The 19,570-nt window shown below is 62.9% G+C and overlaps 1 protein-coding gene across 2 annotated transcripts in view; it reads right to left on the bottom strand.

The window, feature by feature from the left end:
* NKD2 (NKD inhibitor of WNT signaling pathway 2) overlaps window positions 1–15,751 on the bottom strand; it is a 28,426-nt gene extending 12,675 nt beyond the window's left edge. Inside the window, exons 1-3 of one of the 2 annotated variants that reach the window (XM_082381207.1) lie at window positions 15,571–15,751; window positions 15,413–15,448; window positions 14,988–15,085 (exon numbers count right to left, since the gene is read on the bottom strand). In XM_082381207.1, coding sequence (XP_082237333.1) covers window positions 14,988–15,085; window positions 15,413–15,448; window positions 15,571–15,595 — 159 coding nt within the window. In that variant the 5' untranslated portion in view covers window positions 15,596–15,751. The remainder of the gene's footprint in view (window positions 1–14,987; window positions 15,086–15,412; window positions 15,449–15,570) is intronic. The other variant, XM_082381208.1, reaches the window with a different exon arrangement.
* Between the last annotated feature and the right edge of the window lie 3,819 nt (window positions 15,752–19,570).

The following is a 19,570-nucleotide window of genomic DNA, read 5'->3' as shown; positions in this document are numbered from 1 at the left end:
CAGAGGCCACGAGGACAGCCGCCACCCCCCCGGACGGCAGCTCCACCCGCGGTTACTCCTGCAAACGACAGCCCCGGGTGCCGGGCGGCCCGCTGGGGACCAGGATGGGGACCCGGGCGTGGCAGAGGGTGGAGATGCGGGGCCGGAGTGAGCACCCCAGTCAGCCAGGGGCTCGTGGGGCTCAGGGAGGAGGCCGGGGTCCTCAGGGGACGTGCCCAGCGGGCTTGTGCTACTTCAGTGCCCAAGGTGACCAAGGCTACTTCGGGGCAGTTTGGGGGGAGCCTGGGGCCGGGCAAGGGGCGGGGGTGATGGGAGATCTAGGCAAGGGCGACCTGGGCCAAGTGGGGGAACCGGAGAGGAAGCTGGGCTCCTGCTCGGGGCTCTCAGGACGCCAGATGCGGCGGGATTGGTGTGGGGTGAGAGGTGGGCAGGCCTGGGCTCACCATGCACTGGACAGAACTGGGCCACGCGGGAGAAGGCAAAGGCAGGGCTCAAGAAACCCCAAGGGCTGGGGCACTGGGGAGAGACGCCCCAGAGTCAAAGGTCAGGGGTGCAGCAGAGTGGACGGGGAAGGAGGCGGGGTGGGGCAGCGGCAGGAGGGGGGACGGTGGCCTCAGGTGGGAGAGAACGGAGGGCAGAGGGGGTCTGCCCACGCCGCTGCCTGAAGGCCTGGTGGGCACACATCTCAGAAACACCCGCAAGGGAAACTGAGGCAGCCTGGGCAGAACTGACTGGAAGGTGCCGGGCCAGCGCGTCTGTCTGGAAACGCCAGGTGGTGGGAGTCTCGGCTTCAGCGGCGGAACAGTTTCAGGTGTGACGACGCAGTTCTGGGGCTTAATAATTCCTACTCAGGTGCGGCGACGCCACGGAGGGTCTCCACTCAAGGGGCCACGGCGGCTGTGGCTGTGAGCTCCTGATTTCAAAGCGAAAGTTAAGGACAGCGAGGCCTCGGGGGAGGGGCGGTGCGGGGCTTGCCCGCAACCACAGAGGCCTTCGGCGTCTTGCTTCCCGAGCTACAACCGCACTTCAGGAGCCGAGGGGCATTTCTAGATTTGCCCATCGGTGCCCCTGCGTTAGCGCCGCTTAACCAGGCTGGGAAATAACCGAATTTGGAACTGAAGGTCTAGAAGCTCAGTCGTTTGAGGACCAAAGGGTCTCCTAAGATAAACGCCTACAGACCTCACGTGGCAGCACAGGCCGTAACCTGCTTCCTGGGTGAGGCCACCCTACCCCACCGGAGCATGGCTGGCACGCGCGTGGCAGGAAGGCCTGAAAACACGCACCACGGGGGACTCAGCCCACGGCTGTGAATAAGTTACAGGGGGGCGGGAGGGGCACCCAGGCCACCTGCTGGGGAAATAACTTCACCCTAAGACACGTGCAAGGAAAACATAATAAGAGGAGGGTCAGTGAGAAGCTATATATATATATACACACACACACCCCCTACATATGTATACACATGTATACACGTGCGTGTACACACATATACATATGCATGAAAACACATATACATGCGCATGTACACACACACACATGCACATGTACCTTCACATATATATATATATACGTAGGCACACACATGCCCACACACACCCACACACACAATCTCTACCCCAGATAATTGAGAAGTGTCCATAAAATATGCCGAAAATGTCTTCAGTGATTTCAATTCTCAGCACCCTGGAATTGTGTTTTTTGTTTAACACTAAATCATTCTGCAACAAATCTGCAGACCGAATTTTCTCCCGGTCGTGCCTGCTCCTGTTTCCGTCTTCAGAGCTAACAACAAGTAACTTCACAGAACACGGAAGATCGCGGGCGATCATCCTTCCAGCGCCTACAGCTGCCCTCCAAGCTTCCTGGCCACAGAGGTCACGACACGCAACATACCAACAAGACCCTCGTCCCCCACATGCCTGAACCGCCGTGCCCTCCACCGCTCCCGTTCAGACGAGGTTTAATGCCCCTGGGTTTGAGCTGCAGACCCAGATTCACCTTCCCCTATCTGACTTCTTCCTCTGGAAAAACCACTGGACTCTTCGTCTCTTTCATTCATATTAAAGCCTCATGTTTCCTATTTCAAAGGAAGATCAGCTCCAAAGTGGAAGAGAACCCCATGCATTTGTGTTTTTAGTTTAGAAGGCCCCGCGCGTCCACGAGTGACGTCAGTGCCCACAGCAGAGAAACAGGCTGGAGACGCTAAAGGCTTATACCTGGTCGCGGCTCCGGAGCCCGAGGGCCGGGCACCCTGAGGAGAGTCATCAGGGTTTTCCTCTCTTTGGCAGCACCTGTGTGGCGTCAGGTGGAAACACCGCCTCGTGGCTCTGAGGCTGCTTCCGGCCCCCGTGCGTCAGAGCGGACGGAGCCCAGCGCCCCCTCCCCAATCCTACACACAGGAACCTAAACCCACCCTTCAAGCAACGGGGTTGAGACCCCACCCGTGAAAAACATAAAGTGTTTTGAGGAGACCTGCACTTGCCTTGTCTAACCCTTTTGCCCTCCTTCACCCATTCCTCCCACCCTCACCCCCAGCCCCGGCAATCAGCGCTCTCGTCTCTGTACATGTGAGTTTGGTTTATACACATATTTGCATGTTTCTGGTCCTCATACGAGAGAGATCATACGGCGTTCGTCTTTCTCTGCCTGACTTACTTCACTTAGCATAATGCTCTCAAGGTCCATCCATGTTTTGGGCAAGATTTTTTTCTTTATTGCTGGATAATACTCCATTGTATAGATACATCACATCTTCTTTATCCATTCATCCATCAACGGACATTTAGGTGGCTTCCTTCCGTGTCTTGGCTATCGTGAATAGTGCTGCAGTGAACGTGGGGCTGCATATTATCTTTTTGGGTTAGTGTTTTTGCTTTCTTTGGATACATACCCAGGAATGGGATTGCTGGATCATGTGGTAGTTCTATTTTTAACTTCTTGAGGAATCCCCATACTGTTCTCCACAGGGGCTGCACCAATTTTCATTCCCACCAGCAGTGCACGAGGGTTTCCTTTTCTCCACACCTTCGTCAACACTTGTTATCTCGTCTTTTTGATGATGGCCATCCTGACAGGTGGGAGGTGACACCTCGTGGTTTTGATCTGCATTTCCCTGATGATTAGCGCCACTGAGCACATTTTCGTGTGCCTGTTGACCATCTGCATTTCTTCCTTTGAAAAGCCTCTTTGTTAAACGATGATGATCTCATCTCAGAAGCGTCGCCAGGCCCAGGGCAGCCTCGTGGTTTGGGAAAGTCTGGGGAGCATGGGAAGAACCCCGAGTGCAGGAGACCCGCTCCTGCCTCACAGCCCTTCTCCAGGTTTTCCTTAAGAAGCCTCGAAGGAGGCGCAGGTGTCCCGGGCTCATGGGTGGGCATGGGGTCCTCCATCCCAGGGCACTGCAGTCCCCCTGGAGGGGCTGTCCCCACCACGTAGACACCCCAGCACCCTCTGCTCGCCCTTTACAGTCACCTGGGATCTCCGTGTGACTCAGAAAAACCCAGACGAACACCAGCTGCAGACGCAGGGTGCGCTGTCCCATGGAGGAGCCCTGAGCCTGCTGCCCGGGCAGTCCGGGAGGGTTCCGTGTACTCAGTAGCCGTGGACGCTGATGCCAGTGGAGTCTGGACCCCAGACTTTCTCTTCCAAGATATCCTTTCACTGTCCTCCTTCCTCACCCACAAACTCCAGCACCTCTGACTCTGTGGGTATGTTTACATGAGGGTGTGGGAAGAGCCGTGACACAGACGATCAGCCGCACGGCCATGCCCGCCCGTGTTCTCTCCCGTGGGCCCTTCGGCAGCTCCACCGTGGATTATAAAGCAGGGCCCTCGGCAGTGTCCCCGCCAATTAATTTAATTTGTGGTGTGAGATGGATTCCTCACCACTTCTGCTGCTCTGCTGACACCCCTTTGGGGAGAGGGTTCTGTGGGTTGGAAGCAGACCGCGGTGTATCATCTGGATCTGGGACCACCAAGGACAGCCTTCACCCTTCTCACGGCCCCAGCGAGGGACGGAGGGGAGTCAATGTTCCTGGACTTAAGTTTATCCTCCTTTCCGAGCCAAAGTGTGTGTCTCCGATGGTCCTCTCTCCTATTTGTGTGTTTGTACATTTAGGTGCATTACATGCTTGCCAAACAAAAACTACTGAACCCCTGGTGCTAATGATCTGCTTTGCTTTCTTGCATCTAAAAGGATTCCGGCCAATTTTAAAACCCAAACCTCCAGCATGGTCAAAAATGAGCAGGGACTTGCCTATGCCTGCAGACACTGGCCGTTGACGGTTCCTTGAAATACATGAGACCCGCCAAGCTCGCTGGGGCTCTGCACTTTCCAAACTGCAGCTGCAGGGGGAGGGGCCCCGGGGCTTAGCAGACATAAAATGGAGCTTTCTGGAGCTGTGCTGTCCACGTGGCAGCCACAGCCACATGTGGCTACTTACGTTTAAATTTATGAATGAAACCACATTAGAAATCCAGGTCTCCTGTCACTCACCACACTCCGGGCACCAGCGTGGCCGGCAGTGACCGCTGTGGGCGGTGTGGATACAGACCACATCCAGCGCCGGTCGGGAGCACCCAAATCCCACCCCCACCCACAGGTGGAGACGTGGTGATCAGCCGAGGTCACAGAGGTCGCCAGCTGGACTCTGGCCCCCGAGCGGGGCTTCGCCAGCCCGGGACCCTTGGGACCTCAGTGACCCAGCTCCAGCTGGCCGGTGTTGGGAAGATGACTCAGTCGGGCAGGTAGGAAGGCAGGGGTCTGAAACAGGCAAGGTGGACAGTCCTGGTGGGCAGCCTGAGGCCCCCCAGACAGGCCAGACGTCCACGGCAGGGCTCGGGCCAAGGAGTGAGCAAAAATCCCAGGGGCTGGCGCAACACGTGAAACCCGGCAGAGCGGACAGGGGGTGGCCGGGAGGCAGGCGGGAGTCAGTCGGCACAGGCTCTGAGGGCCAGCAGGCGGCTCTGGGCGGAGGAACGTGCCTACCTGGCCGCGTGTGGACACTTGGCCAGCGCAGAGGCCCAGCAGGCGGCCCACATGGGCACTTCTCGACTCCAGGCCGACCGGGGGGCTGGCAGATCTGCTGAGCGATGGGGGTGCCAGAGACCGAGGGCCCGGGGACCACGGGGCTGTCCCAAGCAGGCCAGGCTGTGGACGCAGGCCCAGGGGTACATCGGGAGTTCTGTCCAGGCTGTGGGGAGTGGACGTCCCAGCGGCAGCCAGACAGGCGCTCCTGGGCCGGGGAGAGGCCAACGGAGACGTTTGACCTGTAGCTGCCAAAGGGCCAGAGGGGCGCGTGCCGAGGAGGGAAGGGCGCCAGACCGCGAGCCCTGGACACAGAAACCAGGTGCCCAGGACGGGCCTGCGGGCCACGAGGTGTAGGGCCTCTTCCCGACCAGCTTGCGGAAAGAAACTGCCAGAATCCCTTTCGCACCCAAGTGGAAATCCGCAGCGTTAGACTACATTCTCACGGGCCTGGAGCCCCCAGAAGCTGGAAGAGGCAGGGAGGACCCCCCCCGCAGGGCCTCCAGAGGGAGCGCAGCCCTGGGACAGCTCAGTGTCAGAGGTCCGACCTCTAGAACGGTGAGGGTAAACGTCTGTCATTTTAGGCCGGCCAGTTGGTGGCACTTTGTCACGGCCACCCCAGGAGACCAACGAAGGGAGCCCAAGGCTGCTCTTTCACATAACTATTTTAAAATATTTAACTTTAAGGCATTCCCAATGTGCACTTTTAGCCATCAAAGACCTAGAAAAGATCCACGGTGAAACGCCCCAGTGCCTGCTGACCACAGGTAAGATCACGGGTCCAGCCTCCCTCAGGAAGAATTCCCAACGCCTCCCAATGGGGTCTGGGGTCTGCCCAACCCTCACCTGAGGATCCAGGGACCCCAGGGCAGTGGGCCGGCACCTCGTGGGTTTAGGGTGTACACGTGGGCATCTGCAACCCCCCAGACAGGGACGGCCCCGTCTTCCTGGGGGAGAAAGATCTGAGCAGATGGCCCTCAGGCCAGAAGGATGCAACGTGCCCCAGGATGTCAGGGTGCACTGGCCTCTGGATGGGGTCGCCAACCTCCTACAGCCCAAAGAAGGGGGGGAGGGCGGGGAGGGGGAAAGGGGAGAAGGGAGGGGGGAGGGGGGCTTCCCTTCTCTTCTGAGAAGAGATTGGAGGGGGTGAGACTGGGAGCTGCAGACACACCCCCACGGGCAAGGCTTAGACCCGTGGGTTGTGAGGGCCCGGTCCTCCTAGAGATTCTTTGCCTTCTGGTCACAGGGAAAGGAAATTAGTGCTCAGAGAGGGAAGTGCGTTTCAAGGGTTTCTTCTCCAGAGAACAGAGGAGGCTCTTTTACAAAAGCTGTTAAAGGGAGACCGTGGAACCAGCGTAGAAATAGCCACCCTCTTCCAAGCACAACAACCAGACGATTACAGACCTCAGCTCTGGAGGCAGGAACCAGAAAGGCAGGCATGCGGTCCCCTCCCCCAGAAGCCCTTCCAGGGGGACCCGGGGCTGCAGGGGACCCTGGCCCGGAGCAGCAACGCCCGTGCAGCTCCCAGCTGGGGTGCAAAGGTGGCCGCTGCACGGGGGCGGAGGAGCGTTCGGTCAGCGTGGCCACGGGAGCCGCCCCTGTGCGAGGCCCAGGCCCCCCTCGGGCCTCTCTCCCCAGGAGACCCCGACCCGGCGATGCACCAGCTCAGGGACTCAAGCCGCCGGCCTGGTTGGGACGGCAGAGCCCAGAAAGCTGGCTGAGTGTCGGCTGTCAGAGCAGCGGCGGGGCCTGCACGGGGTGGACGTGGAGGGTGGACATGCAGGGGACAGAGCCGGTCCTGAGCCGAGGAAAGCCTCACAGCCCATCAGGGCCACACTGCACCCCAATTCCCGAGAAGGTGACCATGTGCGGAGGTGGGGTCACCGCGGAGGCCCTCTGGTGAGATGAGGTCACCGGGGCGGACCCTGATCCCACAGCCTGTGTCCTGACGAAGAGACCGTCACATCTCAGGGGGGTGACCCTGGGAGGACACAGGAGGGGCGGTGCCTCCAGGCAGGGGAGCGAGGCCCTGGTGGGAAGTGGCCTGTGGACACCTGGACCCTCCACCTCCAGGACGGAGACAAGCAGTCCGTCGTTTAAGTCGCCCCGTCCGTCCGCCTGTCCGTCTGTCCATGGGGCTTTGTTATGGCTGCCCCAGGAAACCCACACTCGGCCCATCGCCGAGGCCACCTCTCCCTGTGAGGGCCGGGCACCCTCCTCCTCTCCCAGCAGCCAGGGTTCCTGCTGCGATGCTGTCAGCCCCTCGCTCCACACACGTAATTGTCCAGAAGGCACCTTGCTGGGTAGAAAGGGCAGCAGGCGTCCGGGCCCCGTGGAGAGAGCAGGCCCGCCGCGCACCCCTGGGGGCTGGTCACCGACCCGGCGGCCCCGCGGTGACCCGCACGCCAGGCCTGCTTCCGGCCGCGGCATCCTCCTCAAGAGCTTCCATTCGACTCAGGCTTTCTCTTCCAAACCCAGCGACTGTCTGATGCAGGGTCAACCTGGGAGAGGCCCCACTTCACGCCCAGGAGGGGCCGAGGCCCGGGGGCAGCGACGTGCAGCAACCCAGCAGGCGGCTTCCCTTGAATCCCAGCGCAGGGCAAACTCAGGAGATGGGCCGTGCCTGGCCGGGCCCGAACCGCTGCTGCGAAGCCGAGCCTCCGCTCCGGGGACCGGGAACGGGACGGCAGCCACAGGCCTGCCCTCTTCAGGGAGAAGGAGAGGAAGGGGCCACCGTGACCCCCGCCTGGAGCACCCAGCCTCTCGGGGGGCTGCGACCTGCGGGCGCAGCTCACAGGGCCCTGGGGTGAAAGCCAGGAAGCTCGGGCCCGTCACGCTTACTGCCCACGGGTGGGCTGCCATCCACCACCGCCCCTGCAGGCAGTGAGGACGGAGACCGGCCCGCGGCACTAGCGCCCGCTCCCCTCCTGCTCTCCGCACGTCCCTCGCTTCACCCCTCCTCGCAGGACCCAAGTGGAGGCGTGTGGCCTCCGAGCCACGGAGCACAGGCTGTGGCCCAGAGACTTGAGAGCAAGTGACCGGCGGGCAGCACCAGGCCCAGAGCGGGCTCTGGGTGGCCATGAGGCCACCACGCAGGCCACCTCCCGCGAACAAGGGGAGAGAGGACGGCTTTGCGGGGTGGGGGAGCCGCCCCCATTTCAAAGGGGCCACCTCACGGGGCTCCCGGTCGTTACCTGTGGGCAGTATTTCTCTGACAGCCTCGCTGGGGCTGCCCGGGTGGCTGCCCCCGGCCATACGGCGGGAGTGAGAACAGGGGACGTGCGTGGCCTCGGTGTCTCACCTCCGGAGGAAGCGACGGCCTAACCCAGCGGTCCCCAACCGTTCTGGCCTCAGGGGCTGCTGGGCGGAAGACAATGTTTCCACAGACGAGGGGTGGGGGTGGCTCAGGCGGTAGCGCGAGCGACGGGGGGCGACGGGGGGTGGGGGTGGCTCAGGCGGTAGCGCGAGCGGCGGGGGGCGACGGGGGGTGGGGGTGGCTCAGGCGGTAGCGCGAGCGACGGGGGGCGACGGGGGGTGGGGGTGGCTCAGGCGGTAGCGCGAGCGACGGGGGGCGACGGGGGGTGGGGGTGGCTCAGGCGGTAGCGCGAGCGGCGGGGGGCGGCAGGTGAAGCTTCGCTGGCTCGCCCGCTGCTCCCCTCCTGCTGTGCAGCCTGGTTCCGCGGCCCGGGGACTGGGGACCCCTGACCTAACTCCTGACCCCCAGAGAGGCGGGGCAGAGGGGCGGGGCAGCCCCGTCCAGCTCCTCCCCACCCAGGGAGGGTCTGCGGACTGGCTCAGCCACGGCCGTGCTGCCCTGCCGGCAAGCTCTGGTCGAGCACTGGCCGCCCAGGTGACGGCGGCTGAAGAAGAACAGGTGCTGCCAACGAGGGAGATGAAACTAAAATATAGATCTTGTCGGTCACTTTGTTGCTCAAATGAGAGACTAGTCTGTTTCGGCACACACGGCGGGGTCTCAGTGCCCAGGAAGATCGCTCCAGAGGCCAGGAGTCGTGTGTGCACGGCGGGGTCTCAGTGCCCAGGAAGATCGCTCCGGAGGCCAGGAGCCGTGTGTGCACGGTGGGGTCTCAGTGCCCAGGAAGATCGCTCCGGAGGCCAGGAGCCGTGTGTGCACGGTGGGGTCTCAGTGCCCAGGAAGATCGCTCCGGAGGCCAGGAGTAGTGTGTGCACGGTGGGGTCTCAGTGCCCAGGAAGATCGCTCCGGAGGCCAGGAGTAGTGTGTGCACGGCGGGGTCTCAGTGCCCAGGAAGATCGCTCCGGAGGCCAGGAGTCGTGTGTGCACGGCGGGGTCTCAGTGCCCAGGAAGATCGCTCCGGAGGCCAGGAGTCGTGTGTGCACGGCGGGGTCTCAGTGCCCAGGAAGATCGCTCCGGAGGCCAGGAGTCGTGTGTGCACGGCGGGGTCTCAGTGCCCAGGAAGATCGCTCCGGAGGCCAGGAGCCGTGTGTGCACGGCGGGGTCTCAGTGCCCAGGAAGATCGCTCCGGAGGCCAGGAGCCGTGTGTGCACGGCGGGGTCTCAGTGCCCAGGAAGATCGCTCCGGAGGCCAGGAGCCGTGTGTGCACGGCGGGGTCTCAGTGCCCAGGAAGATCGCTCCGGAGGCCAGGAGTCGTGTGTGCACGGCGGGGTCTCAGTGCCCAGGAAGATCGCTCCGGAGGCCAGGAGTCGTGTGTGCACGGCGGGGTCTCAGTGCCCAGGAAGATCGCTCCGGAGGCCAGGAGTCGTGTGTGCACGGCGGGGTCTCAGTGCCCAGGAAGATCGCTCCGGAGGCCAGGAGTCGTGTGTGCACGGCGGGGTCTCAGTGCCCAGGAAGATCGCTCCGGAGGCCAGGAGTCGTGTGTGCACGGCGGGGTCTCAGTGCCCAGGAAGATCGCTCCGGAGGCCAGGAGTAGTGTGTGCACGGCGGGGTCTCAGTGCCCAGGAAGATCGCTCCGGAGGCCAGGAGCCGTGTGTGCACGGCGGGGTCTCAGTGCCCAGGAAGATCGCTCCGGAGGCCAGGAGCCGTGTGTGCACGGCGGGGTCTCAGTGCCCAGGAAGATCGCTCCGGAGGCCAGGAGTAGTGTGTGCACGGTGGGGTCTCAGTGCCCAGGAAGATCGCTCCAGAGGCCAGGAGCTGTGTGTGCACGGTGGGGTCTCAGTGCCCAGGAAGATCGCTCCGGAGGCCAGGAGTCGTGTGTGCACGGTGGGGTCTCAGTTCCCAGGACAGAACCTACTCACTGACACTCATCGCCCTAAGCTCACCTCGAACCCCACAGTGTCAGGGCTGTAAGGACGCGGCTCACTCCTCACCAGGGCTCTGAGTCGGTCGCGCAGCATTGCTGGGCCAGGGGCCGGGGCCACACCGACACTCTGGATTACCACTGCATCTGGGTCTGTGCTCACACCCCCTTTAAAAGCTGGCAGTTCGGCCAGACAGCTACCAGGGCTGAGGGCTGACTTCTGAAGACTGCGAACTGGCATGGATTTTTAAAGAAAAGATAACAGGCAAGACTTCAACAAAACCCCTCTAAGTCATTCACTTAACTACTTCTCCACAGAGGAAAATGAAGGCGAGATAAGGGACAGGTGCTGCTTGGATGTGGCACCAGGTTCTCCCACGGTGGCCAGTCACGTCCTGAGCAAAGCAGGGTGACAGCAGGCCTCTTCTTCTACTTCTGCAAAGTTGATGTTTCCGCCCACCCAGCAGCCAACTGGGCTGCTCCAGGCCCCCCGCCGTCCTGCAGGCCCCTCCTCTCAGCACAGTGACCCGGAGCGGGGGCGCTCCATGAACTTCCCCGTCCTCCGCCCGAGCACCACCCCTGGTCTGCACGTGGGGCTTCTCTGCGGCTGCCCCCAAGGGCACACGTGAGAGTGGTGGGTCAGTGTCACGTGCCAACGTGTCCCCAGGGCAGGCAGAAGCTGGGGGCTTCTCAAGAGACCAGCATCCCGAGGGCGGTGTCTCCGTCCACCACTGTCCTGCCCTGGGGCACAGCCTCTGCCCGCCTCCGGCCCTGCCACGGCTAACTCCATCCACCACCCGGGCCCTGAGGTCGGGGCGCCGGCCGCAGCCTCGCCAGGTCCACATCCCAGAGTCCTTGCCACCCATACGAGGATGCCAGAGCACGTGCGAGGCAGGCCCATGCTCTGCCCTCACGCCCGCCCTGGGCACCTGGTTGGGGTGGGTGCCACGTGCATGGCGTCTGGCCCGCCTGCGTGCCCTCAGCGCCTCCTGGTCGTCAAATGCCATTGGCTGCAGGCCCACAAACGACCCCAACCTCCTGCACCCCCCGCCCCCGGGGACAGCCAGGCGGGCGCGGTGGCTCCCCCCCCACCACCGGGAGGCCCGCCTGCAGACAGCAGCCACCCAGGTTTCCAGGTGAGGAAGAGGCACCCGTTGGCCACTCACGCCCGGACACACTCAGAGCAGCCGGCTCCCTCCCGGGGTCCTCAGGCCACCCCGTCTCCCCCGCCCCCTCCAGGCATTTCCCGCAAAGCGGCCTTGCGGTTCCAGGGTCCCCAGCCCAGCGGCTCCCCAGAGGCGGATCAGTCAGGACCACCTGGCTCATCCGTAGGCCAAGCGGGGTCCAGGGAGGCCATCTGCAGTTCTGCAAGCTTGGGCGGGGTGAGGGACACTGACACCGCCCGACCTTGGGGGGATTCCCTGCCGACCTGTGAGGTCTGGGCCCTCGGGCCTGTGGTTGCTGCCCCCAAATCCACAGGAGCCCCCAGGCTTGCGTGCGCACCTGTGCTGGCCTCACACACGGCCAGGCCACATCCAAGGGCAGAAACAGGGCCCTGGGTGCGCAGCGGGCCCCTGAGAGAAAGCCAAGCCCCCCTGGCTGGTCCTGGAGTGGGGCCCAGACGCCCCACACAGGCCAGGACTCCACAGATCACGCGTCCCCAGAGCGCGGGTCACGGAAGGCCAGGGGTCAGCCTGTGGAGCTGCACGGTGGCTACGGCGCCACCACCTGTCCTGCTGGAAGCCACCCAGGCCACCCCTTCGCCGTGGCTGCGGCCCGACAGCTGAGGAGGAGCCCTGGCATCCACAGGACAGGACGCAGCCCCGTAACGTGTGGTTTACGCCGCACGCCACGGCTCCACGGTGACGGGGGCGGGGGACAGGGGGGCATCCAGAAGCCACGGGGCGCCTCCCACGCCTCTGGAGCCGGCTGGAATTCCCTTTCTTGGGCTTACTCAATAGACATCTGTGTTTGAGTCACAACAAAGTTTCAGTTGTTAGTGGTGATTCTTGTCTTCTGGACTCTTCCCGCCCCGCAGGGAGCATGGAGAAATCAGACGGGCGGATGGCGAGTGAGCACGTGCCCGGGAGGGGCAGCCGTATCCCCACAGGGCCTCGCCCTGGCCTCCGCCGGCCCCACCTTTGGAACAGCACGGTCAGGCGCTGACGCTGTGACCGCCGTCTCTCCTCCCGACTGTAACGCACGTGCAGCCTCAGTCACTCCCTGCTGCATCCTCTGTGCCGCTCTTGCCAATGTCCCGCGTCACCGGCCGGCAGCTGCACAACCCCAGGCCCCTGGGGCCCCTTGGCAATGAAGCGAGGCAGCATCTCTCAGAATCAACGAGGAGGACCACTCTAGATCGTGAAGCGGGCATCTATCTGCCCGAAAACACTCACAGTTATCGGACACCTTATTAGACGTGCACTAAGTAGGCACCAGGAGCCAGCATGACTCACTAATTAGTGGGCAAAATCAACCTCATTTCCTTTATTTTGGGGGGGGCGATGGTGAGTGAGGGCAGGTGAGAGTTAGATGGTGGGCATGCACTTAATTTCCACGAGGTCATTTGGGACAATTCTTGTGGCAACACGGCGCACCAGGACTGACCTGCGTGGAAGCACAGGAGGGCGGCCTTCAGAAAAGGAGGACGTGTCCCCTTGCTGACCCCAGTCAGGTGTCCTGGGGGCACTGCACAGTCAGGCTGGCCTTCCTTGGGACATCGCCTGGAAGGGCAGGGACGGTGACGGGGCTCCGGACACCACACAAGGGGAAGGACCGGAAACAGGCGGAACGTAGGACCTGACACCCCAATGTCCCCCGACAGAGCAACTTCCAGGCAGAGGCAGGAGTGGAGGTGCCCGGCGAGGGGGGTCAGTGGTGCGGCAGCGAGACACCTGAGCACCTGGGCCGGGGGGTCTAAACTCCCAGCATGGCTCACAGCCCCGTGGCCAAATGAGGAAAAGATGGGAAAAGGCGAGGAAAGAGAAAATGTATTACATTTAAAGGCCCATCCCTTATTCTGAGATTTTTTCTTTCTACGTTGTGGTGTCATGAAATGAGGCTGTCGCATGACATTCAGGCTGCGGCAACAACACACCACAGACCAGTGGCTTATAAACAACAGAAATTCATCGTTCACGGTCCTGGAGGCTGGACGTCCAAGACCAAGGGGCCCGCAGACCTGGCCTTCTGCCTGTGACGCCGCGCGGTGCTCTGGGGCTCTCATGTGGGCACTGATCCCATCGTGAGGACTCTGCCCTCAGGGCCAAATCACCCCCAAAAGGCCATCCTCTGCATCTATCACACGGGGGACTAGGTTTCAACACATGAATTCTGGGGGGGACACAAACATTCAGACCACAGCTGAGAACAAAATAACAAGGGAACAACCCAAGCCAAACCCCACACTGTTCTTTCAAGAACGTCCCGAGAGCATGGAGTCCATTGGCCTAAGAAACCATCGTAACCTGGCACTATAGCCCGCGGCCACAGCGGAAGCATTCTGTTTTCCGTCTCCGTAGCCCGCAGCCCGGGGACGAACACCACCTGCGTGTGGGACCTGCTCTGCTGTATTGTCCGCGTCCTGAGCTAACGACGGCCCCGCCCGAGAGCTCCAAGGCCCACCGTGCCCACGCCCAGGAGAACGCCCCCAGGCGGGTGGCTGGCAGGACAGGGTTAGGTGGTGGACGTGCCCTCGACCGCTCTGGATTACCTGCCGCCTCCTACACACAGGAGGACCAAGCGGGAAGGAAACACCATCCCGTTACCAACACCCACCTGCCCAGGCAAACAGAATCAGCCCAAAGAAGGGACAGAGACCAGCTGGGGCGGCCCCTGGTACCGAGGAGCAAATGTCCATGCAACCTTACTATGATGTACCCAGCAAATACTGTAAAATGGAGTTCCTACCTTCACAGGTATGGGAGTAAAATTTCACCCCCAGAAAACAGGAAGCGTAACTCTAGTGTGTGTTTGATTTCATGGCGTATCTGGGCCCCTTCTCAGGACGAGGCCACACAAGTGTTTACAAATACACTCAGAACTTTCCATTTATCAACCGGCCAGAAAAGCGTCTTTCCAAAAGGAGAGCTGACGTGCCCGTGAGCTGCTGCACTCTGTCTGCAGAGGGCTCTGAGGGGAGCAAGCCGTGGTCGAGGAGGGGGTCTCAGTCGCCTGGCATGGCCACCTACCCAACTCCAGTCCACACTAATGCCCGCGACCATCCACTGGCCTCTTTCTCCTCCCGGGCGAACGTGCGCAGTCTGGTTTGCCCAAGGCCCCTCTGGTGCCCCAGGCCTGGATGGAACACCTTCCAAATCCACTCTCAGGGGCGCTGGGTCCTGAGTGGGACCCCTGCAGCCCCTGACAGCACCTGCAGCCCGGGTGGCCCTGGCTGTCCCTCTGAAGCCTGGCTTTCCCGTGAGCATCCCCGCAGGCCAGCGGTCACCCACACGGCAGATGGGCAGCACGGCAACCTTCAACTCTGGCCGCCACTGCTGTGTGGAACACTGAGCCCAAAGCAGGTCATTCCGCAGCCCTGCCCCCACCCCTCCAGCCTGGGAGAGTGAGGCCTCGCGCCACATCCCCCCTCCCGCAGAGGGAGGGGCCGTCTGGGCCGTCGGGGCCCTCGCCTTCTCTGCCCTGGGGTCCTGGGTCCGGGTCAGAGGGCACAACGCTGCTACTCAGGTCCCCTGGCCCCAGCGGGGCCGCCGGGCCCACCACGCCTACCTGCTTGTCCCTTGTGCCGTGCTCCACGCAGCCCCGCCGCTCCGCCTCCTCCGTGCCTCTGCGGCCACCCAGGTACGCAGACACCACGAAGCTGTCCCCTGCGGCCCCGTGGGCGGACGCGCGGGAAACGGGGCACCGAGGAGGGAAGGAGACGCCCGGTAAGCCCGCGGGAGCTGCGCCTGGACGACGCCCCGCCGCCCGGCGCGCCCACCCCTCGCCGCGCGGCCTGGGGCGCGGGGCTCCGGCGGGGGGCCGGGGTCGCGGTCTGGGGCGGGGAAACCTGTGCGCTCCCGGAGGCCCCAAGGCCAGGTTCCCCGCCTTCCCCCGCCCCCCAGGCCTCGAAGGCAGAAAGCGCGTCGCGCTCTGTGCTCGGGTCCCAGCCCCGGTGGCAGTCGCGCGCCCCGGCCGCCGCCCCGCGCGCTCACCTTCGGGGCTCTCTCTCCGCTTGAAGGCTGCAGCGGCTGCGGCGCGGCCGGAGGGCGCGGGGAGAGGGAAGGGACAGTGAGTGGCCGGCGCCCGCCCGCCCTCCTGCCTGCCCGCCTGCCTGCCCGCCTGCCCGCCTGCCCGCCGCCCCGCATCTCACCGTGCTTGGACTGGAATTTCCCCATGTCGCCCCCGGCCCGCCCGCCCGCGCGCGCTCCCGGAGCCGAGCCCAGGTGCCGGGCTGGGGTCCGGTGCGGGATCCGGCGTCCGCGGGGGCCGCAGGGACCCGGCGACCGGGTTCCGGTCAGCCGCGGGGAGCGGGGGCGGCGGCGGCGGCTGCGGCGCGGCTCCCTCTGAGCGCGCGCCCCCGTGCCCGGCCTTTAACCGCGGCCCCCGCAGCGCCCCTCGCGGCCGCCGCCCGCAGCGCACCGGCCCCCGGGACTCCCGCCCGCCTCCCGCTGGGGCGGGAGCCAAACCAGGGGCGTAGGCGGGTGGCGCCAGCCGGCGACGAGGACCCGGGGCAGGCGGCCTCTTAGGGTGTCGAGGGTGCAGTGGACCTCGCGGTTCTGCGCGGGGCCCTTGGGGGACAGCTCCCCACCCTACCTCTCACCCCGTGTCCCCGCATCCCCCATTCTAGAGGCGCCCGAGAGGCCCTTCCACTTGCAGGAGAGGACCCTGGGGCACCACCCAGGACTTTAGAGGCAACCTGCTTCCCTGTCTGGTGGTAGCCTGGGTCTTGGAGAGACCGTGAGGGGATCCGAGTGGACAGGAGGCCACTGGGGAGGGTCCTTTGGAGGGACAGGAGGCGGAGGAGGAGTCTCTGGGAAAAGCCAACTGCAGGTCCTGGCCTGGCTGGTGGGGACCCGCTGGCCTCTTTCTGCCTCGGGTTCATCAAGGACAGGGAAGGACTGGGGTGGGGCCCCAGGACTGCTTTCGCCCTGCACCCTATACCCTTGGCCTTGGCTGGACTCCTGGGCAGTGGGCAGGGGGTCTCCTGCGCTTGGCCCCCTCCACGTCGCCCAGTCCCTGGGCGCTCTCCCTGATCTTCCCCTGCAACCCCTGCCCTGCATCGGCCCCTACCCGCTTGCCTTCGGAGACTGCCCTGCCTCACCTCCTGCTTGGGCCTCCGCTTGCCTCTCCCCTCGATTCAGCTGAACCCCCCGAACACCCGCGAAGCACCTGAATCTCCTGCAGCGGCCTCAGCTCAGCAGGTGCCCGTCACTCTGTGTCACTGCCGTATCTCCAGTCTCCGTGGTGACCCCACATAGCCCAGGCCGGCACCAAGCCCTGGAGGTGGGCTGCCGTGGGTGGCTGAGGTCGCCCCTCAGTGGAGCTGGGCCTCCCCAGCTCGCCGCTGCAGCCCTCACAGCTGCCCGGCCCCCAGCGCTCACCTCCACATAACACGCATTGACGAGCTACCGTCCGGCAGCCCGAGGGCAGTTCACACGCACCATCTGGTCCAGGTTTCAGGCTGTGTGGTTTCTGGTGCTGGCGTCGCCCCGTTTTACAGCGGCCCACAGTGCCCCGTGGTGCCCGCCGGCGCACAGCTGGTCAGCGACAGGATGGGAGGCTGAAGTGGGGTGCTGCTCCTGACGCGGGCCGACCCTCAGCCTGGAACCAAGCTGCTCTCGGGGGCTGTGAACACAGGCGTGAGCGGTGCTGTGGCAGCCTGGCCCTTGAGCCGTTCCCTTCACCCCGTCTAAAGGCCCGGCCGCAGAGTGGGCCACTCCGTGCAAGCAGATGTCCCCAGCCCTGGGGGACAGGTCTCCGCCGGACCTGCAGGCGGCTCAGGCTCTGACCCTGGTGACGGTCGCCTTCCACGGGGCACCCGGCTCCAGGCCGGGGTCTGAGCCTCTCTCAGCAGCGCTCCGGGATCCTCCAGCCCTCCCTCTCTGTCTCCACCATCCATACGGCCTTTGACCCCAACTGAGAATATAATGGCTCGTCATCTTGTGGTTTCATGTGTCTCGTTACTGTTTTTGTGACAACAATAATGATAATGCTATTGTGCGTTATGCCAAGTGACCGCTTGGGGATTGCAGCCTTTCCAAAGGCATCGTGTTTATGTCCACGTGAGGCGGCAGCTCAGGGATGGGCGTGCGACGCCGTGTGCGGACCCGCTCCTGGACGGGGCTGTGCGTGACACCTGCGTGCTCACGGGTGCAGCGGCTGCAAAGCGGGACTCCCCGCGCTCCGCGGAGGGGTGCTGGCTGGGGGCCCGGCCTGGTGTGGTGGCGGAGACCACTGGGCCTCATTCTTTCTGGCAGAGGCTCTGGTTCTTGTTCCGTGCAGATGTCACGAGGTCTGGAGAAGGCCCAGAGGGAGAGCGAGGGTCCTGGGAAGGCGGGTGGCATGAGGCTGGGGCTGCCTGGTGCCTGTCCTCACGGCTGCCTTGTCACACAGCGTGAGGCAGTGGGACCGTAAAGCAGAGACCTCACGCCCGTCCCACCCTGACCTGGGCTCGCTGGCGACTGTTTTCTTTAAATTCATTCTTGAGCTGTATTGAGATCTAGTTCACATGCCCCACAGTTCATCCGCGTGACACGTACAACTCCTGATTCTCAGTATTTTCATAGACGTGCGCAACTGTCGCTGGCAATCGCAGAGCGTCTTTGCCTACCTCAGAGAGAAACTCCACTACCCGCTGTCTTCCCACCACCCCCAGGGAGCCGCACGACCTGTGTTCGTTCTCCATGGGTTGCCCTGTTTTGGACCTTTCATGTGAGGGGAATCACGTGACGTGTGGCCTTGTGTCGGCTTCCTTCACTCAGCATAACGTGTCCAGGGTTCATCCGCGCTGTAGCAGGTCAGTGCTTCATTCCTCTTCGTGCCTGAGTGGCATTCCGTGGCGTGGATGGACCCCGTGTTGTTGGTCTGTTCAGCTGCTGGCGGACACCTGGCTCGTTTCTTCTCTCAGGCAGCTGTGGATGTGCACGCACACGCCTGTGGACAGGTTTCCAGTTCTCTTGGGCTCGCACCTGGGTCACGTGGGGCCTCTGTTTGGCGTCGAGAGGAACGACCCCACTGAGGCCCAGGTGTTCTCGATGTGGACGCCCGCCTCACAGCCCGCCGGCCGTGTGGGAGGCTCCGCCCCTTGCTGTCCTGTGACGTTTGGCTCTGACTGTCCTGGTGGGTGAGACGTGGTGTCTCACATGGTTTTGGTTTGCGTTTCCCTCATGAGTGACGATGTCAGCACCTTTTCATGTGCTTCTCGTCCGTTTGCATATCTTCCTTGGAGAAATGTCTATTAAGTCTTTGTCCTTTTTATCGTTGAGTTGTAAAAGTTCTTTACATATTGTGGTTGCAAGTTCCTTATCAGATATAGGATCTGCAAATATTTTTTTCCATCCTGTGGGTTGTCTTTTCACTTTCTTAATGGTGTCCTTTTAATTTTGATATTTCCAGTATATCCATTTCATCTTTTGTTGATCGTGCTTTTGGTGGCATACCTCCAATTTCTCTGAGTCTTCATTTTTGACTTTCTGCCCACGTGGCTGCAGCCAGGGGCCAGGGCACAGCCGGTCATCCTGGGAAGTCCCTCAAGCTTATTGGTGCCGGGAATTCTCGACTGCAAGAAACTCAACTCAGACTCTGAACCCCAAAGAGGGTCACGAGCCAGAGCCACGGACGAGCAGAGGTGGGGCTTGCCTGGGCACTGGACAGGGGACTCAGCCAGCGGGACACTCTGGGGCCTCTCTGCCCGAAGACTCTGGGCTCCCCCGGTGCGTGTAGACATGGCCACGGCAGCTCCAGCAGCCCCGCTCACACCGAAAAACAGGAAGAAGCAAGGACGGTCCCACCAGCTCTGGCTGGGAAGATCCCAAGAAGGGGCCTGTGTGCAGTGGCCGTCAGCCTGCTCAACATCCAGCCCTGTGCTTGGGGGGTGGGGGGGTGATGGCAGAAGGGGGCGGGGCGGGACTGACACGGACCACGGCTGTCACCTCACAGAGCCCCGGCTGAGTGTGGGTCCCGGCCAGGACAGAGGCAATGCGGTGCCCCGCCCGCCCTCTATGAAATCCTGAATCATCTTTGGCTTGGCCGGCCAGAAGTGCTATCTGTTTGCAATGTCCTGTGTCCTCCACTTGATCCTGTTCTGGGTGGAGAGTGGCCCATGGCTTCCCAGCCTCACCCAGCAAGGCTGCCAGGTGTTTTGGGTGCAA

The sequence above is a fragment of the Balaenoptera borealis genome, assembly GCF_965194805.1.
Source record: "Balaenoptera borealis genome assembly, chromosome: 2".
In the NCBI taxonomy this organism is placed as follows: Eukaryota; Metazoa; Chordata; class Mammalia; order Artiodactyla; family Balaenopteridae; genus Balaenoptera; species Balaenoptera borealis.
This window is presented reverse-complemented; position numbering and strand designations above follow the sequence as displayed.